We start from the raw sequence: 26,078 nt of genomic DNA on the forward strand, positions 1-26,078 counted from the left end.
CCCCTGATCAGGCAGTGTTCAGGAATGTGTATAACAGTAGTTCACCTGAACTCAGTTTCTTTTTTTTAAAGTTTGAATAGTGTGTTCAATAAAAATTGTATACAGTTCCATTTTTAGGTGGAAAAAAAATGAAAATTGTATTAGTGAATTTTAAAAAAAGTCCTAACATCAAAGCAAAACTCCTCAAACTTAATATTCAGTGAAATTGTGAGTATGGTGTCCATACATAAAAATGGGTTTGATGTTTTTATAGCAATTCCACTTTAAAAATATTTTATACTGTGAATACGGAAATTTCCCAAGTTTTACCAACCAGAAAATAGGAAGTGGGAATTACAAATTGCCCTGGATGCATCTTGGAGTAAATTTTTTAAAAATCTCAAATATCTTCTCTCAAAAGAAAGCCAAAGGATGTTTTTTCAGTGTTTCTTTGTGAGATTCAGGGTTTGGTTGTTGGAGCCATGCAAGGCTCTGGAGCTCAGGGGGGCAGGAGCAGGGAAATTCCTGGAGAGGATCAGAGTCAGCAGTGCCCAGAGCGAGCTGAGTGCTGGCCTGGCTCAGCTGTGGGCTCTGCAAGTACAGTGGGGGTTTGCACTTTGATTTTCTGCTCTTCCTCACGGGGCTGCTGCTGCTGCTTGCTCAGCTGCTGGAGGTGCCATTGCTGCTGCCAGTGTTCCATGAGTGTTGCCCTGTCCCAGCCCAGGGAGCACCAGCACGGGACCCACGGACCTCCAAACCAACCCTGGAAATGTGGGGCTGGCCCTACCTGAAACCCTGGAAATGTGGGGATAACTCATGTACCTCCTGAAACCCTGGAAATGTGGGGCTGACCCTACCCCCAAACCCTGGAAATGTGGGGCTGACCCTACCCCCAAACCCTGGAAATGTGGGGATGACCCTACCTGAAACCCTGGAAATGTGGGGCTGACCCATGTACCTCCTGAAACCCTGGAAATGTGGGGCTGACCCTACCCCCAAACCCTGGAAATGTGGGGCTGAGCCCACATTTATGGCCTGTCCTGCTCACAGGCCACAGTCAAAGCACAAGCAAAATGTGGGTGGTTTTACAGAGAAATAGCCTTGAAAAGATCTCCAGGTTTGAGCAGATCTTTAGGAGAGCAGAGCAGCTGGGGCTGCCCCTGGGTCCCTGGCAGTGCCCAGGCCAGGCTGGACAGTGGGAGGTGTCCCTGCCATGGCAGGGTGGCACTGGAGGGGATTTAGGGTCCCTCCCAGCCCAGAGCCCTCTGTGGCAGTGGCTGAAGATGTGCAGGTCAGGCTGCAGGTCTGTGCACTCCCGAGTGGCTGCCCAGGAGCAGGGCATGCTCATCCTGTGGAAGCTCTGCACACAGCTCAGGGGCAATCTGCTGGGGTTGAGGCTCAAAGATGTGCAGGGCACCTGTGGAGGGGCCTGGAGTGTGTCCATTTGGGGGCACTGATTGATTACATGAGAGGAGAATCCCTGGCAGTGCAGTGGCCTCGTGTCCCAGGTGCCAGGGGAAGGGGCTGGCGGTGTGAGATTGCCTGGGATCCTGGGACAGCCACACCTGCTGAACAGGGTGTGTTAGGGCCAAGCCTTCCAATCCATTTAGGAGAAGTCTCCTATTCACTCCTGTCTGCCATCTGGCAGTGCCTGCTGTCCCCACTGCAGCTTTCCCTGCTGGGGCACCTTTGGGATCAGCAGGACGTGGGGCACTGCAGCTCCCAGCCCCGGGGTGAGCTTGCTGTGCTCCTGTGTGGCTTTGCTGGAATCTCACACTTTGGGGAGGTGTTTCTGGTGGAGCCTGAGGTGGAGCAGGTGCAGGGCCCTGCTGGGCTGTCTGCTCCAGTTTCTGCTGCAGGAGCAGTGTCAGACTGGGACAGAACCCATGCTTAACCCATGCTTAATTTACATGTAATTACTGCTTCCCCCTTCCTGAGGAAAGCACTCAAATGGCTCTTGGTGATGCCAGGGAACCTGTGAGGGGCTGGGGAGGGACAGGGGGTCTGAAACTGCAGCCAGAATGTCCCAGGTTGGTTCAGGGGAGAGGAGGGAAAATCAGCTCAGCCAGCCCTGCTCTCCTGAGAGAGCTGCTCCCGTGCTTGGGGGTACCTGAGCCCCCTGGCCTGGCTGCTCTGGGGCTGCAGGGCTCATTGATTGCTGGGCTGATTGATTGCTGTGCTGATTGATTCCTGAGCTGATTGATTCCTGGGCTGATTCCTGTGCTGATTCCTGTGCTGATTCCTGAGCTGCCAGGGCTGATTCCTGAGCTGATTCCTGAGCTGCCAGGGCTGATTCCTGTGCTGATCCCTGTGCTGATTCCTGTGCTGATTGATTGCTGTGCTGATTGATTCCTGAGCTGATTCCTGTGCTGATTGATTCTTGTGCTGATCCCTGTGCTGATCCCTGTGCTGATTGATTCCTGAGCTGATTGATTCCTGAGCTGATCCCTGTGCTGATCCCTGTGCTGATTGATCCCTGTGCTGATCCCTGTGCTGATTCCTGTGCTGATCCCTGTGCTGCCAGGGCTGATCCCTGTGCTGATCCCTGTGCTGATTGATTCCTGAGCTGATCCCTGTGCTGATCCCTGTGCTGATTGATTCCTGAGCTGATTCCTGTGCTGATTCCTGAGCTGATTGATTCCTGTGCTGATTCCTGTGCTGATTGATCCCTGTGCTGATTCCTGTGCTGATCCCTGTGCTGGTGCCCCCAGACCCCAGTGGGAGGCAGAGCAGTGCCAGGGCTCATGCAGGGCAGGCTGGGAGCATTCCTCATGCCCAGACCCATCCTACATTCAATGTATTTACTTTCCCTGTAGACTCCATACCACCAGTAAGAAAGAGTGTTCAAAAGTCTGTTACTTGGTACACTCTTCCACCTACTGTATAGCTTTTGCCTGCTTTCCAAAAAGGTAAGGAAAACCGAGCTTTTCTTATTTTATTCTCAAATTATGATGGTGGTTTTGATTATTGTGACTATTTTTATTATATACATAATTATATGAGAAATGTTCATTAGTGCAGCTGTGTTAAAAATATATCTAACTTAAAAATTGTTCACAAACCTGTTACCAAAAGCTGCCATGGGGGGTTTGCCTGGGGAAGGGGAGCTCTCCTCCTCCCACCACTGGAGCTGGAGCCCGATAAAGCCCTTGAGGATGGAATATTTGTATAAAAACAAACAAACAAATGACCAGAAGTGAATTCTGGCCCCCAGGTCTGACAGCTAAGGCAGTGTTTTCTGAGTCCTCCCCAGCACCAAAGCTGTAAGTGGCCCCAAAAGGTTTGAAAATCTGCTTTTCCCCAGGGCAGCCCTGACTGGGTGGAACCAGGAGTGAACAGTTTTTGAGGGCTGGCTTTTCCTGCTCTGTGGCTGCCTCGTGGTGATCTGGTGATGTGTGAGCTCCTGTGGTGTTTGTGACTGCAGCAGCCGGGAATTCTGCTTTCCCAGGGACACAGAGGGTCAGGAAGCCTGGGATACTGCACAGAAATGATTGCCAACCATTAATAAGTATTTCTCACAGTTCCCTGCGTGCTCAGGGGCTTTGCCCAGGTACAAAAGCTTGTACCTGACCTGGTTCCTGTGCTGCTGTGCGCTGAGGGCTGGGAAAATCACTGTATTCAGCCCTCAGAGTGTTTAGCTGGGCTCTAATAGGTGAGAACTTCTATCAGCAAAGGTTGGAGTGTTGCTTGAATTGAGTCTCTGAGTCACAGGAAAAGAAATGACCAATATCTCTGGCTGGTGTAAATTGCCCCTGCTCCAGCATCAATTCAGTCCTCCCGGGAGCCCAAATTGGTTTGGATTGTATTTGAATCAGGGCCATTATCCCAGCTCAGGCACACAGGAGGGGAGGCTGAAGCTCTCATGAGCCCCGGGGTGACCCCGAGCATCCCAGGGCAGGGCTGGGCTGGGGGAAATGGGACAAAGCACCAGGAGGACAAGGGGCTGCTCAAAGCATTCCTGCAAATGAAAGAGGAGAAGGAAAGGGCAGCTCTGCAAAGATGAGATTGCTAAAGGAGGGAGATGAGAGAGATGGAAGACACCTAAATCTCAGGAGAAATTGGTTTTTGAAAGAAAACTTTAATGGCACAAAAAATAATTAGGAGCTCACACAGATTCTAAAATTAATTTATTTCTGTGTAATAATGGGAATAATGTAAGGGACTGCTGTCTGCAAAGGCACACAAATAACTCTGGCATCCAGGTCCTATAAAAAACAACTGGCCACTCAGAGTCTTTAAGCAGATTTTAAAATTTGGTCCAGAAAAGCTTTGAAAATGCTTTTCATCCTAAACCAGGGACGCTTTGGGCTTGTGCTGCTCCTGCCAGTGCTCCTCTGCTGTTTTCCATCCCAGCACTGCTGCTCCAGGTCCTGCAGCCCCGGCTGCTGCTTTGATTTGTTCTCCCGGGAATACAAAACAACAAGCAGCATGAAACAATGCAGTGTATTAAAAACAAAGCTGGGCCAGCAGCAAGCATCGGCCTGCTTGTAAATTGACACTTGTTCTGCTGGTGAGGTGTTTGTAGTAGGAATGAGCTGAGCCCTGACGTGACTGTATCAATTTCTGCTTGTGATGCACAGGGAGATGGGTTTGAAAGGCTCTAAATTGTTTCCTGGGAGTGACAAATAGGCCTTCTGTGCTCTTGGGGCTGATGGAAATACCAGGCTTGGAAAACATCTGGTAGGTGTGAGGGAAGGAATTGTCCATCAGTGAGCAAGGCAAGGAGGCAGCTGAGGCTGCTGCAGAGCTGCAGGGCTGGGGCTGCAGGGCTGGGGCTGCAGGGCAGGGGCTGCAGGGCTGCAGGGTCCAGGAGCAGCTCCCTGTGCTGGCCTCGGCAGGTGGGGCAGAGCCTTGGCCTCTGCATTCCCTGGGCTCCTGCTGGGTGTGCCGGGGCAGGGAGGGCATCCCCAGCAGGTCCTGCAGGGATGTGCACGGCCAGGGATGTGCCAGGGTCTGGGCATGGCCATGGGCACTTAACCAGGCAGTGCTGATTGATGCCAGGGTCTGGGCATGGCCATGGGCACCAGGCAGTGCTGATTGATGCCAGGGAATGGGGATGGACACGGGCACCAGGCAGTGCTGATTGATGCCAGGGTCTGGGCATGGCCATGGGCACCAGGCAGTGCTGATTGATGCCAGGGAATAGGGAAATGGGCACCAGGCAGTGCTGATTGATGCCAGGGTCTGGGCATGGCCATGGGCACTTAACCAGGCAGTGCTGATTGATGCCAGGGAATGGAAGGGATGGACACGGGCACCAGGCAGTGCTGGTTCCAGGACTTGGGGGAACTGGACACTGACACCATGGAGTGCTGATGCCAGGGGATTTGGGGGAACTGGACACAGACACCATGGAGTGCTGATTGATGCCAGGGTCTGGAAGGGATGGACACTGACACCATGGAGTGCTGGTTGATTCCAGGGTTAGGGAAGGCAGGCTGGACACTGACACCATGGAGTGCTGATTGATGCCAGGGTCTGGAAGGGATGGACACAGACACCATGGAGTGCTGGTTCCCATGGCATTGGAGCCAGGGCACTGCCAGGGCTGGCACAGCCTGTGCAGCTCCCCTGAGGAGCCCCTGCCTGCTGAAGGCACAGCTCCCCTGAGGAGAAGGGCAAGTTCTGGATTCCAGTAAGGAGCTGTTGTGGGAGGAGCCCTGATGGGGTCTCAGACTGACCTGGGCTGCTGTTGGAAGGGGGAAATGGTTCAGGTGCCCCCCAGCTCCCCCCTGTTCTCCTCCTGGGAGCCCAGAGTGTCCCAGCCAGGAGCAGCCCATGACAGCAGCTGGGGACAGGCAGGTGCTCCTGGGGACAATCAGCTCTTTGCAGGCTCTGGGTCTGAGCTGTGAGGTGCTCTGCAGCTCATCAGCCTCCAGTGTGTGCTATGGAATAATTATTTGCTGGATTGAAGTGTCATTTTTGTTTTAAATCTGGCCAGTTTCAGCCTGAGAAAATACTCCGTGTTTAACCTCACTTGAGGGATTTTCTCTTCAGTGGAGGCTGCTAAGAAATGAGAATTTGCACTCAAAATTGATAACTGAAAGGCTTTGACAGCCCTTCACTGCATCTATTTTGCTTCTGGAACGGTTGACTGGAAAACTAAACATCACCAACTCCTTCTAATGGTGATGTGCTTATTTTAAAAGTATTGCATGGAAGTGCATCCTGTGCTTGGGCACTGCCAGGGATGCAGGGGCAGCCACAGCTGCTCTGGGCACCTGTGCCAGGGCTGCCCATCCTCCAGGGAACAATTCCTGATTCCCAATGTCCCATCCATCCCTGCCCCTGGCACTGGGAGCCATTCCCTGGGTCCTGTCCCTCCATGCTTGTCCCCAGTCCCTCTGCAGCTCTCCTGGAGCCCCTTCAGTGCCTGCCAGGGGCTCTGAGGTGTCCCTGGAGCTGCTCCTGTCCAGATGAGCCCCCCAGGTGTCCCAGCCTGGCTCCATAGAGAACATTCCCTCCTGCCTGAGCATTTGGGATCATGTTACTTTCTCTTTTACATCTAAAAATAATTACTTTTGATGGCACATTCATATAATTGCCAGCTCCCATATTAATTATCTGCAGACTGTCTCACACCTCTCATGACTGTACACAATACAAGATTGTAATGTGCAGGGAAGTGTCAGACTGTTTCCTTTTTTAAAAATTGAAATTCTGAGGGCACTTAAACCATCACCTTCGAGTCTGATGTGTGAATAAAAACACACCCAGAGCTAGAAGTGCCTGGGATATTAAAAGCTGTGTAGTAGATGGATGTCTGGGAGCACACATTAGGATTAGTTAGTGTCTAAGTATTCATTGTTCATTCCACATTTTCCGTCTTCTTCTGTGATCTTTTTTCCTGGTAAACCCTGGTGAGGAGTGAGCAGATACAGCTGGACCTCACAGACCAGTCCCTCTCACTTCTTTGCTCAGCAAACTCTCAGCAGCTCTGAGTTCTCCCTTTGACTAATTTATCACTGCTCACATCCTCTGAGGGAGATTCTGTCACATCTATAAATTGGAATATCAGGGAGAAGACGCAGCATTCGGCTCTCCTGTGTCCCACAGACGTGGAATCCCTCCCTTTCTCCCAGGCAGGGCAGATGTCAGGGCTCAGCCTGTGCTGCAGGGCCCCTCCATCCCTCCCTGCCTCAGGAAAGGAGCTGGGGATCAGCAGATCAGAGTGCACAGCCTCCCCTCCATCCCCTGCAGCCCCTCAATCTCTGCAACCCAGGCTTTGGGAGCAGCTCCCAGCTGCAGAACCTGAGGCTGGAAGGGCCATTTTTTCATAGATCTAATGAAAATCTGGCAAGTGAGTTCATAAAGGAAATTCTAATAACGATGGGGTAAAAAGGAGAACAAACCTCCAGCAATATTGCAGCAAAATTAATTTCTCAAACACACAAATCCAGGCAGGTTTTGGTGGGCATGATTGCAAGTATGGAGAAAACTGCTCAGGTCATGTAAGAGCAGCAAAAAATCTCAGTTCCTACCTCGCTGTGTGCCTTTGGTGAAGCTGTGCAAACCATGGTTTGTGTTTGTCACCTTGTGGGAAGCAAACATGGAAACCCAGCAGCTCTGGGGAGGTGGGAGCAGCCAGAGAAGGAGGCAGAGCCCAGCCCTGCTGTCCCTGCAGGAACCACTGGAGTGAGGCAGGGGCTGCTCTGTGCTCTCTCAGAGTGCAAACAGAATATATTTGTGCAGGAACCTGCCTTGGCTTGGCTTTTGAGGGCCAGCAAGCAGCAGCAAATCCAAGCAAACACTCAGAAATGGGGGGTTCTGGGTGCTCCTCTCTCCCAGCACTGCTGTCAGCCCCAGCACCCCAGAGAACAGCACAGGGGCTGTTTATCCCTGCAGGCTCCAGGGAAGGAAATGTGGCTCTGCTGTCACCCCCAGCACCCCGGAGAACAGCACAGGGGCTGTTTATCCCTGCTGGCTTCAGGGAAGGAAATGTGGCTCTGCTGTCACCCCCAGCACCCCTAGGGAACAGCACAGGGTCTGTTTATCCCTGCTGGCTCCAGGGAAGGAAATGTGGCACTGATGTCACCCCCAGCACCCTGGACAGCAGCACAGGGGCTGTTTATCCCTGCTGGCTTCAGGGAAGGAAATGTGGCTCTGCTGTCACCCCCAGCACCCCTAGGGAACAGCACAGGGTCTGTTTATCCCTGCTGGCTCCAGGGAAGGAAATGTGGCACTGATGTCACCCCCAGCACCCTGGACAGCAGCACAGGGGCTGTTTATCCCTGCTGGCTCCAGGGAAGGAAATGTGGCTCTGCTGTCACCCCCAGCACCCCTAGGGAACAGCACAGGGGCTGTTTATCCCTGCTGGCTCCAGGGAAGGAAATGTGGCACTGCTGTTACCCCCAGCACCCCTAGGGAACAGCACAGGGGCTGTTTATCCTCGCTGGCTTCAGGGAAGGAAATGTGGCTCTGCTGTCACCCCCAGCACCCCAGAGAACAGCACAGGGGCTGTTTATCCCTGCTGGCTCCAGGGAAGGAAATGTGCATCTCCCAGAGAGCTGTGGCATGCGTTAGAGGAGAGCATCCTTTGGCCTTCCAGAGGTGTTTGGCTTTGGGCTGGGGTTGTTTGGGCTCTGGCTGCAGGGAGCAAAGGCAGGGGGTTCCTTTCCAGCCAGAGGAAAATGAGAGAGCAGGAAGGGAGCAGGTGAAGCACGGCATGGGCCCAGGGAGAGGGGAGGAAGGCAGCCCAGGCCGGGCTGAGGTTTGGCCGAGGTTTGGCCGAGGTTTGGCCGGGGTTTGGCCGAGGTTTGGCCGAGGTTTGGCCGAGGTTTGGTTGAGGTTTGGCTGAGGTTTGGCTGAGGTTTGGCCGAGGTTTGGCCGAGGTTTGGCCGAGGTTTGGCCGAGGTTTGGCCGAGGTTTGGCCGAGGTTTGGTTGAGGTTTGGCCGAGGTTTGGCCGAGGTTTGGCTGAGGTTTGGCCGAGGTTTGGCCGAGGTTTGGCCGAGGTTTGGCTGAGGTTTGGCTGAGGTTTGGCCGAGGTTTGGCCGAGGTTTGGCCGAGGTTTGGCTGAGGTTTGGCCGAGGTTTGGCTGAGGTTTGGCCGAGGTTTGGCTGAGGTTTGGCTGAGGTTTGGCTGAGGTTTGGCCGAGGTTTGGCTGAGGTTTGGCCGAGGTTTGGCTGAGGTTTGGCCAAGGTTTGGCCTCAGTGCCCTCAGTGGCCCAGAGCCCTGGCTCTCAGCTGGGAGCAGTCTGGCACTGCATCCCCCGAGGTGCCTGCTCCTGCTGCTCAGGGGAGGAAGAAACAGGCGAGATAAAGTTGCCATAGTTACACTGCTTGTCATGATGCTTATCATGTCCCTGGGATAAAGAGCCCTGCATTAAATCTGGGCTCTTATTAATATCAGCTGTTAAACATTTCCAGGGTATTTGAAATCAAGACTTTCTGCTAAAAAATTAAATGTTGATTGCAGCAAAATGGGGCAGTTTAACAGTGCAGCTCAGAGTGTAATTTTGTCAGACACTGTGTAACACAGTTGTACACCAGGAATACATTTTCCACTGAATTGAGTCTCTTGCACCTCGTGAACATTCTTGATTTTCCTGTTAAGATGTTTGTTACTTGCAACCCTTTGCCAAGGAGCTGGCACAGGCCAGCTGGCAGGGAGGGAGAGGAGTCCTGGGGTGAGTAAGAAAACATTGCTTGTGTGATTAGTGTACAACCATGGCAGGGCTGGGAGAGCTGGCAGTGCTGAAAAGAAGCTTCAGGGTGACCTAAGTGTGGCCTCTAGAGCCTGAGGGGCTGCCAAGAAAGGGGGAGAGAGAATATTGGAGGGACAGGACAGGGAGAATGGCTTCCCACTGCAAGAGGGCAGGGGGAGCTGGGATACTGGGGAGGAGTGGTGAGCTGGGATAATGGGGAGGAACTGTGAGCTGGGATACTGGGGAGGAGTTGTGAGCTGGGATACTGGGGAGGGATTGTGAGCTGGGATATTAGGGAGGAACTGTGAGCTGGGATATTGGGCAGGAGTTGTGAGCTGGGATACTGGGGAGGAACTGTGAGCTGGGATACTGGGGAGGGATTGTGAGCTGGGATATTGGGGAGGAACTGTGAGCTGGGATATTGGGGAGGGATTGTGAGCTGGGATATTGGGGAGGAACTGTGAGCTGGGATAATGGGGAGGAACTGTGAGCTGGGATACTGGGGAGGAACTGTGAGCTGGGATACTGGGGAGGAATTCTGAGCTGGGATATTGGGCAGGAGTTGTGAGCTGGGATATTGGGGAGGGATTGTGAGCTGGGATATTGGGGAGGAACTGTGAGCTGAGATCTTGGGGAGGAACTGTGAGCTGGGATATTGGGCAGGAGTTGTGAGCTGGGATATTGGGGAGGAGTTGTGAGCTGGGATAATGGGGAGGGATTCTGAGCTGGGATACTGGGGAGGAATTGTGAGCTGGGTTATTGGGGAGGAACTGTGAGCTGGGATATTGGAGAGGAACTGTGAGCTGGGATATTGGGGAGGAATTGTGAGCTGGGATACTGGGGAGGAATTGTGAGCTGGGATACTGGGGAGGAATTCTGAGCTGGGATATTGGAGAGGAACTGTGAGCTGGGATATTGGGGAGGAGTTGTGAGCTGGGATATTGGGGAGGAACTGTGAGCTGGGATAATGGGGAGGAATTCTGAGCTGGGATACTGGGGAGGAACTGTGAGCTGGGATATTGGGGAGGAACTGTGAGCTGGGATATTGGGCAGGAGTTGTGAGCTGGGATAATGGGGAGGAATTCTGAGCTGGGATATTGGGGAGGAATTCTGAGCTGGGATAATGGGGAGGAGTTGTGAGCTGGGATATTGGGGAGGGATTGTGAGCTGGGATATTGGGGAGGAGTTGTGAGCTGGGATAATGGGGAGGAATTCTGAGCTGGGATACTGGGGAGGAATTCTGAGCTGGGATACTGGGCAGGAGTTGCTCCCTGCGAGGGGGATGAAGCCCACAGCAGCTCCCAGGATGGCAGAGAAATAAAGGAGATGTGCTGGAACAGGTCACAGCAGTGCTGGGAGGGCAGGGCAGCCACGGAGCCCTGGTTGTGCCCAGGGTTGGGGACAAGGCACTGGGGACACTCTGGAAGCAGTTCAGCACCACAGTCAGGAGGCAGAGGTGAATTGTTTTCCATCAGCTCTGACTCCAGGCCTCCTTGGGGATGTTTCAGCCATCACTCAGGTCATCATTTTAATTATGTTTCATACAAACTGTTTTCACACTTGGCTCTAACAGCTCTCTGCAGAGCCTGGCTTTCCAGGTAAGATAACCAAAGTGCTGTTAATGACTTTGTTTTAAGCAGGTGAAAATAATTTGCTTCCATTTGTTATCTTTGCAGTCCACAGCACTCACACAGCAGCAGTAGAAATGGAGTTGGAATTAGCAGGTTTTCTGTACCGCTGGCTCCAATTAAGGAATATGAGTTGGGTTTGTTTCTTCCCTGCCATAATCTCATAAACATTTGGAAACACATTTCCTAAGCTCCTGTGCACCTTTCCAGCTCCACGTGACCTGGTGCAGGTGAGGCTCTGGGGCTGGATTGCTGTGAGGGTTGTGCAGTGGCTCCTTTGGCCCCTGGCTCCATCCCCATGTCCTCCTCCTCCTCCTCTCAGAGCGGGATTTCTGTCCCCCCATCCCTGTGGGACACAAGCACAGCTCTGCCTGTGCCCCCTGCCATCCTTCAGGGCTGGAGGTGTTGATCAGCCTTCCTGCTGCCCATCCCTGATCCTGATGGGGCAGACACTCAGCTTCCCCTGACACACAAGTTCTTATCTGCAAAGCAGACAAGGAGGAGATGGGGAGAGAGGCAGCCAAACAGGAGCTAGATAGGGATACAGCCAAACAGGAGATAGGGAGACAGCCAAAGGTGCCTGAGATGGATGTTCCTCAGCAGGGCTGTGCTTCATTGATTTTAGCTTTTATTTGGAAGGGTACAACTAATCCTGCTCTATCAGTTTTATTTCCTGACTCAAAATCTCAATCCCATAGTTCTGTTTCTGGCACAACCCTGCAGATTTTCCAGGCCATGAACAGCCTGGCTCTGTTCTGTGGCTCAAAGTCCCATTTGTGTTGGTGGCCCAGGTGGGGAGGTTCATCTCTGGATTCATCTCTGAGGTCCCCCCTGGTACCCCCTCGAGGCCAAGGGGTGGCAGGAGGGGCTGAGCCCAGGAGCTGGAGCAGGGTCTGTCTCTGCAGGCCCTGCAGATCACCCCTGCAGTTAGCAGGGGCAGCCCACTGGGGCTGGCAGAGGAGCCAGCCCAGCAGAGATGGACAATCAATGTGCTGTGCTTGTGTGCACAGAGCTGGCACTGGCCCTGCTGAGCGCCTCACACGTGGCCAGGGACAAACAGGAGCACTCCCCAGCCTGACCCCATCCCTGGTGACAGCCCCTGGCAATTACTGCAGGCACACTCTGTCCTCCACCTATCGCATCTGGCCTTCACAGGAGCAATCCAGCCCTTGCCACAGGGATGTCTCCTGCCACAGGAGTTTGGTGACATTCCTCAGGGATGTGTTCTGCCCAGGAAGGGCAGCTGCCCCAGGTCTGAGCACTGTGACACCTGAGCATTGTGATACCTGAGCACTGTGGCACCTGAGCATTGTGGCACCTGAGCATTGTGGCACCTGGGCATTGTGACACCTGGGCATTGTGACACCTGAGCATTGTGGCACTGAGCACTGTGACACCTGAGCATTGTGGCACCTGAGCATTGTGGTACTGAGCATTGTGGCACCTGAGCACTGTGACACCTGAGCATTGTGACACTGAGCATTGTGGCACCTGAGCACTGTGACACCTGAGCATTGTGACACCTGAGCACTGTGACACCTGAGCACTGTGATACCTGAGCACTGTGGCACCTGAGCACTGTGATACCTGAGCATTGTGACACCTGAGCATTGTGGCACCTGAGCACTGTGACACCTGAGCATTGTGACACTGAGCATTGTGGCACCTGAGCACTGTGACACCTGAGCATTGTGACACCTGAGCACTGTGACACCTGAGCACTGTGATACCTGAGCATTGTGGCACTGAGCCTGTCCTGTGGCTGGCACATCCAGCCCTGTCCAGCTCATCACCAGCTGCCACCTGAGTGGTTGTGTCCCAGAAAATCTGCCATCAGGAAACAGCAGGGATGGTTTCAGCACCCTGCCCTGCCCTGCCCTGCCTGCTGCTGGCTGGGAGGTGCTGGGCAGTCTCCCAGCCCTGGAATGGCACTGCTGCTCCTGGCTGTGCTGCTGCACCAGCCGTGGCAGGGGAGCCTGACAGTGGAGGACAGAATTTCTAGGAGAAGAAGCAATTGGGGAGGAACACACTTTTTCTAATGTTCTATTTGCCATTTAATTTACTTGCATTCTGTTATTCAGACAGGACATTCCACTGCTCCTGTGTAGCAAAGCCACAGGGCCAGGCTGGAGGGACCCAGCAGCACAGGCAGTGAAATGCTCTGTGCAGTGCAGCCACTGAGAGGCCTGAGAAGGTGCCAGAACACTGTGGCAGCACAACAAGAGAGATGTCAAAATGCGAAAGAACAATCCATTTACATTTAGATACCAAATTTAAAATTATTTTCTCCAAGCTTCATTCCATTTGTTGGGGTCTGGGCAAGCATGTAGAATCATTTAGGCCTGTTGCTTTCATCTGGCTCTCATCTAAATTCCCCAATTTGAAGGCAGCAGAGCATGGGGAGAGCTCTGTCTTTCTGGCAGAGATCGAGGAAAAGCCACGCAGCTCCATTTTGCTTTTAGATGGACTAGGAGTAGGATTTAATAATCAGCCTCTGCTCTGCCTGGCACAAATGATATGGGCTGCTAAGCCAGAATTAAGGAAATGAAAGAGAGGAGCTGAGCATTATCTGCCCCGGTGACTGCACAGGAATCAGAGCAGGAGTTCCAGGCTCGGAGCCATCCCGTGTCCGTCCCTGCTCAGAGCTGGGGATGCTGAGATGATGTTTCATGTGTTTGATAGCTCGAGATGCCTGGGGGCTGCAATAAAATTCATTTCTTGCACTGTAAATCTTTGCTCTTTAAGCATGGAAGAGGGTACAAATGTGCATAAAATTGAAGTGCAAGCGATTACATCTCGCTCTGAGTCAGTATTGACAGCTCTGCCTGGCTCTGGGGTGCTGTGGGAGCTCCTTTCTTTGTGACCTGTGCCCAAGATAATGAAAACCAGTCAAGTGATGAAACTCATCAGTCCAAAGAGGATTTTTGCTTCTGTGTATTTGTTTTTGATGTGTTACTGGCACGGAGATGCAGCTGTTCCCCATCCTGTTCCTCCCTCCTGGAAGGGTGTGGGCTGTCAGTGCCCCCAGTGCAGGGAAGGAATGAACTCTTGTGCTCCCAGGAGCGTTGTTTGCTTGCACCTGCAGCTCTGGTGGCTGTGCCGGTGCTGGCTGAAGGTCGGACTCGCTGATCTCGGAGCCTTTTCCATCCCCGGTGCTTGTGTGGCTCTCTGGGCTCACCTGTGCCTGTGCACAGGTCCTGGCTGTTCCCTCCTGCTCGTTCCTTCTATCGGCACTGTCACTCTTCACCACTAATTAGCGGGAAATAGCAGAAAAGGGCTCTCGTCTCTAACTGTGACAGGAAACTCTTCTCAAGGTGCTTCAGGCTCTTTTGAAAGGTCTCCCTTTCCCAGGGAAGCGGCACGGTGCCAGTGCCTCCGGAGCAGCGTTATTTGCACCAGGCGAGCGGCAGCCGGGCTCGTCCCTTCCTGCAGCGCTGTGGGCACTGAACGCGAGGGTCGGCCCGGATGGTGCCCGGGCATTGCCGGGGGTGCCCCGGCAGCGCAGGTGCTGCCCTCGCTGCCAGTGCACCCAAAGCAGCGCCCAGCGAGGCTGCCGCCATTCCGTGCCTGTTAATGAACGAATTAACTAATTAATTAATGAATTAACATGTGGCTGCTGTTCGCGAGAGGCCAATCTGGGCTCGCTGTCGGAGCCGTCACCCTTTAGCAGAACAGCAGCGGAGCGAGTGCGATCTGTATCTGTCCCGTGTAAGGAGCAGGCAACGCTGCATTAAAGCCTGGCAGAGCTGATGGTTCATTAGCGTCCCCCATTTTCATGTAAATTAATTTCTTTGAGGAAAATCAAATCCATACCTGGTGCTAATTGCCGGTGATAATGATGAGCCGTGGCTCAGGAGGATTCATTATCGAGGCAGACCGTGCCTCTCGAGCTGTCCAGGCCTGGAGTGCGGCTGGAAGTTGCACAGAGCTGCGGATCGCTGGAGTTAGTGCAGGAGCAGAGAGGGGACATGCAGCAGAGCCACCGGGGACATGATCCCCCCTGGCCTAACAGCCTTTAAGCAAGGAAGATTGTCTTTCCTCTCTGAAAATAACCCCGAGGCTTTTATTGATCATCTCATCTGAATTATGGATGATGCTTTTGTCAGCTCCATTATCCCGGTGAGGCAGGGCCGTGCCAAGGATTGTGTCACCGTCTCAGAGCCCATCCAGGTACCCACAGCATTCCTTGGCTCCATCCCTTTGGCACCAGGGGCTCCTGGTCCTTTTGGAAGTGACGAGGGAGTGCTGGGGCTGCACTGGTGAGAAAACTCGTCAGCAGAAGGACTGGTTTTGCTGGGAGCCCCAGTAATACCCGGGGCTCTGGAGGGGTGGCATGATCTGAACTCGCAGTGGGAGCATCTCAATTTGTCATAGAAACGCTGCTGCTCCTTGAAATAGGAGCATGTAATGGGGAAAGCTGAAGTGCATCACAAAATAATACATGGAATTACTTTGCAACCTGTTCCATAATGACATTTTTTTTTCCCAGGCTCATTTTACCCTTCTTCAGCGTTTAATAGCATTCCCCAGTTTATTGGGTGTTTGTAGTGTAGCCTTGAAGGATAATGAGTTTTATCCTGGCAGATGTTGGACACCTTCATGTGCAAGAGAAGTTAATGGGAGCTGGAGATGATCAGCGCTTTGTGGAATCAATCCTTGATTGAACAGACAGCACTGACTCCTGTCTGGGGCACGAGGAAAGAGCTGAATCAGGGTTTCAGGATAATACTGCCAAGGGCTGCAGCTCCACATGAGGTTCCTACATGGGAATACCTAGACTAAAATCCTGTCTTTGTTTTTGCCAGTGAGCACCATGGGCAATACTGAAACTGGGCTGCACCCTGTGCACTGCACTCAGAATAGTCTGAATTGCTGGGGCACAGCAGAGCAGGTGTTCCTGGAAAGCCAGCAGTGATGTCTGGCTGGTGACACTGCTGCTGGGGGACACCCCAGGGGGACACCACAGCCTGCCTGGGGAGCACAGGGAGCTGTGTCTGGTCTCTGAGGGCTCGGGGAGCTTGGGGGGCTGGCAGAGATGCAGGAGATGGTCAGGGGCTGGCAGGGATGCAGGGCATGGTCAGGGGCTGGCAGGGATGCAGGGGATGTTCAGGGGCTGGCAGGGATGCAGGAGATGTTCAGGGGCTGGCAGAAATGCAGGGGATGGTCAGGGGCTGGCAGAGATGCAGGGCATGTTCAGGGGCTGGCAGAGATGCAGGGGATGTTCAGGGGCTGGCAGGGATGCAGGAGATGTTCAGGGGCTGGCAGAAATGCAGGGGATGGTCAGGGGCTGGCAGAGATGCAGGGGATGGTCAGGGGCTGGCAGGGATGCAGGGGATGTTCAGGGGCTGGCAGGGATGCAGGAGATGTTCAGGGGCTGGCAGAAATGCAGGGGATGGTCAGGGGCTGGCAGAGATGCAGGGCATGTTCAGGGGCTGGCAGAGATGCAGGGGATGGTCAGGGACTGGCAGAGATGCAGGGGATGGTCAGGGGCTGGCAGAGATTCAGGGGATGTTCAGGGGCTGGCAGAGATGCAGGGGATGGTCAGGGGCTGGCAGAGATGCAGGGCATGTTCAGGGGCTGGCAGGGATGCAGGGCATGTTCAGGGGCTGGCAGAGATGCAGGGCATGGTCAGGGACTGGCAGAGATGCAGGGCATGGTCAGGGACTGGCAGAGATGCAGGGGATGTTCAGGGGCTGGCAGGGATGCAGGGCATGTTCAGGGGCTGGCAGGGATGCAGGGCATGGTCAGGGGCTGGCAGGGATGCAGGGGATGTTCAGGGGCCAGCAGAGATGCAGGGGATGGTCAGGGGCTGGCAGAGATGCAGGGGATGGTCAGGGGCTGGCAGAGATGCAGGGCATGTTCAGGGGCTGGCAGGGATGCAGGGCATGTTCAGGGGCTGGCAGAGATGCAGGGCATGGTCAGGGACTGGCAGAGATGCAGGGCATGGTCAGGGACTGGCAGAGATGCAGGGGATGTTCAGGGGCTGGCAGGGATGCAGGGCATGTTCAGGGGCTGGCAGGGATGCAGGGCATGGTCAGGGGCTGGCAGAGATGCAGGGGATGTTCAGGGGCCGGCAGAGATGCAGGGGATGGTCAGGGGCTGGCAGAGATGCAGGGGATGTTCAGGGACTGGCAGAGATGCAGGGCATGGTCAGGGACTGGCAGAAATGCAGGGGATGTTCAGGGGCTGGCAGGGATGCAGGGCATGTTCAGGGGCTGGCAGAAATGCAGGGGATTTAGGGGAGACACACAGAGCCCTATGGGAGCCATGTCCTGTTTGGGTCTGGTTTTGTTGAGGGGCTGATTCTTATTCTTGATTCTAAATCCTCCTCCTGAGAGGAGCCCCAGGAGACCCAAACCCAATGAAGTTTGAAAAGCACATTTGCAGAACATATCCAATTGTTGTTCTCGCCTCTCCTTCCACAATGTCTCTTAAATCTTCCTGAGAAAGTTTTAAAATGAAACAGAAGACATTAAAAACATCATCCAAAGTGTGCATGGAGTCTACCCCAGCTTAGCAGGCTGGAAATATTCAGCAAACTGCTTAAGTTGTGCCAAATTCTCCCAAAGACTGTGGGGTTTAGACTTCAGTGGTTTAGCAAACTGGGATAACTGGAAATCCAGGCTCTCTTTTTGGTCTCTGTGGAGTTTAGGCTGGATCTCAGGGAAAGGTTCATCCCCAGAGGGTGCTGGGCACTGCCCAGGCTCCCCAGGAAATGGGCACAGCCCCAGAGCTCCAGGAGGGTTTGGAAAACCCTCCCAGGGATGCCCAGGGTGGGATTTGGGGTGTCTGTGCAGGGCCAGGGGCTGCCCTGGATGATCCTGGTGGGTCCCTTCCAGCTCAGGATGTCCACAGTTCTGTGTCCTGGATCTGTCAGTGTTGCCAGAGTACTGCAGGACATTTTGCTTTATGTTCAGCTGCAGTTAAATATTTGCAGTTTTTCCTGACAGGAGCGTGTAGCTGCACTCATAACCTTCTGACTGGTTTGATTTCCTTCTGTTTGCAAACAGATTGGATTTGAAGGTCATAATTAGGAAAGCTGGTACCTTCATCCCCATATTGAAAAATTCTCAGAAGTCATAAAAGTTGAATAAGAATCAACTTTATCCATGAGAAAAGCCAAGTTTAGCCCAGGAGATTTAAGATGTTGGAGGAAATGTCACTGTTTTTGTAAAAAATAAATCTTAATAGGATCTGGTTGTGGTGCCTCAGCAGCACAGTCACCCAGACTGCGGGAGCCTGACAAAATCAATCCCTGCTAATTCTGTTTATTGCCAGAGCTGGAGCTGGAGCTTGGGCTGGCCTGGGAGCCGCCTGCCCGAGTCCTGTGGGTGGGAGTGGGGGGTCAGGAGCCACTGGCTGTCCCCATCCTGGGCATGTCCCCATTCCTGGTGTGCCCCCATTCTGAGCACATCCCCATTTCCAGCCATCCCCATCCCTGGTGTGCCCCCATTCTGAGCACATCCCCATTTCCAGCCATCCCCATCCTGGGCATGTTCCCATTCCTGGTATGTCCCCATTCCAGGCAGGTCCCCATTCCTGGTGTGCCCCCATTCTGAGCACATCCCCATTTCCAGCCATCCCCATCCCGGGCATGTTCCCATTCCTGGTGTGTCCCCATTACAGGCAGGTCCCCATTCCTGGTATGTCCCCATTCCAGGCACATCCCCATTCCTGGTGTGTCCCCATTCTGAGCACGTCCCCATTCCCAGCCATCCCTATCCAGGCACGTCCCCACCCCGGTGTCCCCCAAGCAGTGCCAGCCCCACGGAGGGCTCGGCCGCGGGCTCTGACTCCTGTCTGCTTCTCTTGCAGGCCCTGCTGCAAAAAAGAAGTACGTGAGCTACAACAACCTGGTGATCTAGGCCCAGCCGCCATGGGGCACGGGCCACCAGCCCACCCGCCTCGCTGAGCTCCCCGCACGGGCTCCGGGGAACCGGGCACGGGGGAGGCGAGAGGAGCCCGGCTCCAGGCCGCTCCCGGCATCTCCTCCATCGCTGCCGGCTCTGCACGGTGCTGGCCTGGCCTCAGGCCTCAGGGCTGCCGTGGCCTTGGGGACACCGTGGCCTTGGGGCCTCTCCAGCCTTGGAGCCACCATGGCCTTGAGGCTGTTCCGGCCTTGGGATCACTGTGGCCTTGGGGCTGCCATGGCCTTGGGGCCGCCATGGTCTTGGGGCCTCTCCAGCCTTGGGACCACCATGGCCTTGGGGCCTCTCCGGCCTTGGGACCACCATGGCCTTGGGGCCTCTCCAGCCTTGGGACCACCATGGCCTTGGGGCCTCTCTGGCCTTGGAACCACCATGGCCTTGGGGCCTCTCTGGCCTTGGGACCACCATGGCCTTGGGGCCTCTCCGGCCTTGGATCCGCCGTGGCCTCAGGGCCGCCATGGCCGTGCCTCAGGAGCGGCTCCCTGGGCCGGCTGCGCTCGGCTGCTCTGGACTCTAAGGGGCTAATTCTGTCTTTCTATGTACTTCCAGACTGCAAGTTTTTGAACTCTCTGTACAGTTTGTGAGGATTTTTTGCATATTGCCATCCATGTTGTTCCAAGGTCACTGTTTGTTTTTTGGATGCACAGTTTCCTTGAGGCCCTGTGCTCTTGGCACCTCTCAAACCAACCGACCACTGAGGATCTGAGACCTGTGTACATGACTTGTATTATTATTCTTGTATCACTGCAATCCATATACCTTATTTTTTTTAACTAAACAAACAAACAAACAAAAAAAGAATTTAAAGACCAAAAACTGTGCTGGCGAAGTTTGTCCCCCCCTTCACACCTCCGATGGGCTGCAGAGGAAGCAGGAAGGATTTTTGCTGAGTTTTAGTAGAGGTCTTGATCTTTGGAATGCATGCCAGTAATGTATTTTATGGTACATGTTAATAATTTATGTTTGATATTTGTATTTGTGTTCTACTTTGTTCTTTTCTTTAAGGTATATGACTATTTTGCAATAATTTCAATGATTCTTAGGATATTTGGAGGAAAGAATATGGCTTTTACATGTCTTGAGGTTTTTCTTTGTTGATGCCCCACCATGATTGACCAGTGTGATAAAGACTTACAGAAGCATGTATGTTTTCTACTGTTTGTAATAAGTAATTTCGTTAATCTTGCTGCTTATGTGCCAATTTAGTGAAACCAATCTTTGCCGCAACCTCCTCCCTCCCTTTCCATTCTCTCGATCCTGTGATATTATCCGAGAATGTATCAATAAAGGATTTTGGTTAACTTTTTTTTATTTACTCCAATAAATATATTTTTTCAGTTGTTCCCTCCCCCTTCCCCCTTGTGACTTAACATTTATTTCAGGACGTTGTCAGACGTGCAGAAACCCAGCACAGAGGGGCTTGTGCACAAGGAGCAGGTCTGGAGGAAGTCCTGGGGGAGCTGGCAGCTGATTGCAGGGGGAAAAGGGCTTGGAAGGGACTTTTAAAGGTCTGTAGCAACCCCGCAAGCCAAGCTGGAGTGCCAGGGTGCCAACCTCCTGTCAGTGTCTGATGTCTGCAAAGCTGCTGTCAGCTGCTGAGGCTCCTCTGAAGGACACCGCGTTCAGCAGCACACCAGACGGTGATTAGGTGAGCAATTAATGCGAGTCAATCTGCCAGGCACAGCCTGGGTGAGCTGGGGCAGGAAAAGGGAGAAGTTGAGGCAAGAGGAAACTCATTCCCTTTGCAGCACGGCACCTGCAGCACCTTCGGCATGGCAGCACGGCTGGGCTGCGCTGATGGAGCCTGGGGAAGGTGTTTAGGCTCCCATTTTCTGCAGACAACTTGATCACTTATCCTGATGAAGTTAATCAGCATCAGGAGGAGCTGTGACAGCTGCGACAGGGCGCAGGGAGATGAAGAGCTGGGTGTCACAACCTGCCTGCTCTGCAGAGCCACGGCCTGGGGGCACGTTCTGCACCTCACATTGAACTGCAGCTGTCTCGGGATGGAACTCCACCAGGTAAAGGCTTTCTTAGCAACAAACTACTCACCAGCCAGCTAATAATGAAGGCAGAGGTGCTCCAGCATTTTCCTTTCCCCATAAACATAGGGACAGAGCCAGCGTTGGGCTAAATAACTACATTGCATCAAACAAATGTTTCATGCTCAAAGACTCTCTCTTTTTTTATTTTTCTGAATGGGAAAAGATTGGTTTGCTGGTTTGTTTTTCACTTTATTCTGGTGAAGGGGGGACTGAAGTGGTACGATGGAATGGTGCTGCTGAGAGGGGGTGATGGGGAATGAGGGACCCCGGGTGCATTAATGGCTCTCTCGGAGCTGTACCTCCACATCCATAAATCTCTTTTTGTGTGTATGTGTACACACATCACCACTCTGTGTTACATACTCGTGTCCTGGGCAGGTTGGGAGCCCCAGGCAAAGTCCCCAGTTTTTAGGGGAACCCATTCAATCATGAGGGGCAGAAGGGACCCTCCAGCTTCCTAAACTCCTCAGAGAGTTGGGATGCAGCTGGACCCAAGCTCATCTTCACTCCCCCTCGGGATATTTAACTTTGGGACTGATGAGTCAGGCTGGTTTCAGCATTATTCACTCCAAAAGCAGCTGACCCCCCTCATCCAGCACTGACAGCTTTGCAGACAGGGTCGCAGTGGAGTTGTTTTACCCCATTCCAGGCAGAGCATCCTGCTACAAGACACACAAACAGAACTGATAATCACCACATAATCGTGTTGGTTGTATTAAAATTAAAAAAAAATTAATAATATGAACGCATTAGGAATTTTTTTTATCACCTCCACCCCTATTTCTATGCATTAGAGACTGAAGCAAGTCCCTGAGCCCAGCAAGGCTCTGGTTTAAGAGCTGACACAAGGTGAAGATGTTGCACTCTGCACTGTGGATCAATTTTTATTTTTATTTCACACACTGCACCACACTATTACACCCACACATCTCCTTTTCAAACACAGAACCACGAGCCTTTAACTCCATTTAGAGTCTTTTATTTTACAATTGGCTGCACTCAGCATCAGTGCAGTGTTACCATTGTTTCCATAACAGCTTCATCTCATTCCCCTCCAAGTACACACTGGTGTCATGATACTGGGTTGGTCCTGCAGAGCTTCTGTACTGGTTTGGTTCCTGCAGAGTTTCTGTACTGGTTTGGTCCTGCAGAGTTTCTGTACTGGTTTGGTTCCTGCAGAGCTTCTGTACTGGTTTAGTTCCTGCAGAGTTTCTGTACTGGTTTGGTCCTGCAGAGTTTCTGTACTGGTTTGTCCCTGCAGTTTCTGTACTGGTTTGGTCCTGCAGTTTCTGTACTGGTTTGGTTCCTGCAGTTTCTGTACTGGTTTGGTCCTGCAGAGTTTCTGTACTGGTTTCCCAGGGTTTCTGTACTGGTTTGGTCCTGCAGGGTTTCTGTACTGGTTTGGTCCCTGCAGTTTCTGTACTGGTTTGGTCCTGCAGAGTTTCTGTACTGGTTTCCCAGGGTTTCTGTACTGGTTTGTCCCTGCAGTTTCTGTACTGGTTTGGTCCCTGCAGTTTCTGTACTGGTTTCCCAGGGTTTCTGTACTGGTTTCCCAGGGTTTCTGTACTGGTTTGTCCCTGCAGTTTCTGTACCGGTTTCCCAGGGTTTCTGTACTGGTTTCCCAGGGTTTCTGTACTGGTTTGGTCCCTGCAGTTTCTGTACTGGTTTCCCAGGGTTTCTGAACTGGTTTCCCAGGGTTTCTGTACTGGTTTGTCCCTGCAGTTTCTGTACTGGTTTGTCCCTGCAGTTTCTGTACTGGTTTGGTCCCTGCAGTTTCTGTACTGGTTTGGTCCCTGCAGTTTCTGTACTGGTTTCCCAGGGTTTCTGTACTGGTTTGGTCCCTGCAGTTTCTGTATTGGTTTGTCCCTGCAGTTTCTGTACTGGTTTCCCAGGGTTTCTGTACTGGTTTGGTCCCTGCAGTTCCTGTACTGGTTTCCCAGGGTTTCTGTACTGGTTTGTCCCTGCAGTTTCTGTACTGGTTTCCCAGGGTTTCTGTACTGGTTTGTCCCTGCAGTTTCTGTACTGGTTTCCCAGGGTTTCTGTACTGGTTTCCCAGGGTTTCTGTACTGGTTTGTCCCTGCAGTTTCTGTACTGGTTTCCCAGGGTTTCTGTACTGGTTTGTCCCTGCAGTTTCTGTACTGGTTTCCCAGGGTTTCTGTACTGGTTTCCCAGGGTTTCTGTACTGGTTTGTCCCTGCAGTTCCTGTACTGGTTTCCCAGGGTTTCTGTACTGGTTTCCCAGGGTTTCTGTACTGGTTTGTCCCTGCAGTTTCTGTACTGGTTTCCCAGGGTTTCTGTACTGGTTTCCCAGGGTTTCTGTACTGGTTTGTCCCCGCAGTGACTCCTGGGGTGCTGTGCACACCTCCATGGGGAGCTGTCCTGCTCTGGAGATCAGCCCCGGGTGACAGGGATGACTCCTGGGTGCTGTGGGGCTGCACCATCCCTTGGCCTCGGGCTGTGCTGTAGGACCCAGCTGCAGACAGGAAATGTTCCCTTCCATGGAGAGGAACTGATGAATGTGCTGTGAAAAACGCCCCTGTGATCGTGAAAGGAGAAAATTCCCCAAGAATGGGAGTGATTTTTTTTTTGTTGCCATTTATTATTGAGACTGAATTACACCAAATTGTTTTGGTATGTAAATGCCAAGTTTATTGTTCATTAAAATCATTGCAGAGTTAAGCTTTCTGGGCATGTTGTATGATAGATAATGACAATTATTTAGCCCGAGTCAGAGCTTAGTCTTAATTTGTGACATTAATTGCCTTTATATATAATTAAATGCACTATAATGCTCCCATATGCAGAATCTGTGCATCCATGAAAGTGCTAATCAAACATATTTATTAATTTCTGAGAGAGCTTTTTGTCAGGGCTTTGATACAGTTGAGTGGTTTTTGGTAAATAACATTTTTTAAGATGTTTAGCAAAATATTTTGATAATTGCTTTTTGTGCTAGCAGCATAATTAATATCATTTCTAATAGATTAATAAGAGCTGAGGGGCAAGGTGCTGCTTCCATCCAGCTTTGCCTCTGGCTCCCGTGGAGTCAGAATTCCATCAGCAGCCCTCAGTGTCCCAGGCCTTTCCCAAATCCACTTCAAAAGGGAAACTGGGACCATGTTGGGGGTGGCTGAATGCAGGTGACAAACCTGGAGTCCCAGGACGCTGGGCTGTGCCCTCTGGCCTTGGTTCTACTTGGGAGCAAATGAATTGGAACTTCCACCTCCCACATCTGGGGCTGCCACTTCCATTCCCTGCTCCACTGGGAGCCTGCCAGCCACCAGAGCTGCCAATCACCAGAGCTGCCAATCACCAGAGCTGCCAATCAATCACCTGCCAATCATCATTCAGTGTGTGTGAGAAGGGTTAAGGGGCAGGGGTCGTTTGTGTCCCCTGGGAGCTCCAGGGGGAGCAGGATTGGCAATTTGCTCTCCTTGATGCAGCCACAATTATTTAGTATTAATAAACAGTAATTGTAACCATGATTTAATTTCAACAATTAAATTTTATCATTAAATTATAAATTATAAATTAGTATTTAATTTCAACGATTATTTTCTATTAATACAAATTTGTTCTCTGAAAATTGGCCAAGCACTGCAACAGGGAAGCGATGGCATCCCCATCCCTGGAAGAGTTCAACAAATGAGATGTGGCATTTGGAATATGGCTGATGGACATGGTGGTTCAGAGTTGGACATGATGATCTTGGAGGCCTTTTTCCAACCCACATCTTTATTTCCAGCACATTTTCTTTTCAGGAAATTCTGTTATTTTACACCACCCCAGAAGAATACTCTTTTTTTTTTGCTTTTTCCCCATAAGAATGATCTCAGCTTTATTTTTTCCTCCAGGTTTTTGGTGCTGAGCATCTGACTGGTGCCAGGGGTGGCCCTGGGCAGAGCCACAGCCCTTTCCCCCAGGCAGTCCCTGGCTGTGCCCAGGCAATGCCAAAGCTCTGCTCTGACCCAGGAAGGTTCCAGCAGCCCAGAGACGTGCACAGTCCCAACCCACAATGTCAGGGTGTCCTTCCTTCCCACCTGCCAAGAGAACTCCCAAGCAAGAGGCTTTGTGTGGGTTTATCTCAGGCTTATTGTCCCTGCAGCAGATTTATTAAATCCAGCAATGACAGCAGCTCTTTCTCCCTGTCACAAGCTTTTATCTTGTTGTTCAAAGTTGGAACCAGCCCCTCACACAACAATGGGCATCACACACATTCCAGTGAGCCCCTTCAAGGCAGAACCTCAGCTAATCTGTGATGAATGCATCTCAATCTCTGCTCTTTAATTTATAAAAATCACTGTCTCCCACTGCATTGAACCATGTGAACCTTGCTCTTAACTCTTCGGTTGGTGTAATCCTGAATCTGCTCTCTCACATGTGCCTTATACATAAAATAAAATAAAATAAAATAAAATAAAATAAAATAAAATAAAATAAAATAAAATAAAATAAAAGTTATATGGGAGGAGGTGTGTAACCTCGGGTTTTTAAGGCAGTTTCCTTCAGCCATGAGAGTTTCTGGGTTTGTTTGCTTTGCTTCCCTTCAATATTTACACGAGGAAGTTTCAATTGCTTTGCTTTACTTAAACATTGAAGCCCTTGTGTGCTTTACTGGCATAAATATTTGTTTTATTTAAAATCTACTTAGCTGAAAGATCAACAACAGAGGAAGAAATCAGAAATTACACTGGAATTTAAGAGGAAGAACAGCAATTAACTCTGCCAAGGTGTTAACCTTTTTAAAATGCTGCTTTTGATGAGCGATGCACGAGCGTGTATGAATTGTTCAAAAGTCATTTTCTCCATTTCTATCCATTTTCCCCTTCCCTTTTCTCACTCCCCTCCATGACCC

The 26,078-nt window shown here is 51.9% G+C and overlaps 1 protein-coding gene across 6 annotated transcripts in view; it reads left to right on the forward strand.

Moving 5' to 3' along the window:
* The window catches only part of GRM7 (glutamate metabotropic receptor 7), a 197,690-nt gene extending 178,287 nt beyond the window's left edge, over positions 1 to 19,403 (forward strand). Inside the window, exons 9-11 of one of the 6 annotated variants that reach the window (XR_013183884.1) lie at positions 2,796 to 2,888; positions 11,300 to 11,481; positions 19,067 to 19,399. Coding sequence is in view for 5 of the 6 variants with exons in the window: in XM_077184693.1 (XP_077040808.1) it covers positions 2,796 to 2,866 (71 nt within the window). In the remaining variant the exon portion in view is untranslated. Of the gene's footprint in view, positions 1 to 2,795; positions 2,889 to 11,299; positions 11,482 to 19,066 lie in introns of all 6 variants that reach the window. The other 5 variants (XM_077184693.1, XM_077184689.1, XM_054640222.2 and 2 more) reach the window with 5 other exon arrangements.
* The last annotated feature ends 6,675 nt before the right edge of the window (positions 19,404 to 26,078 follow it).

Source organism: Agelaius phoeniceus, chromosome 11 (genome assembly GCF_051311805.1).
Source record: "Agelaius phoeniceus isolate bAgePho1 chromosome 11, bAgePho1.hap1, whole genome shotgun sequence".
Classification (NCBI taxonomy): Eukaryota; Metazoa; Chordata; class Aves; order Passeriformes; family Icteridae; genus Agelaius; species Agelaius phoeniceus.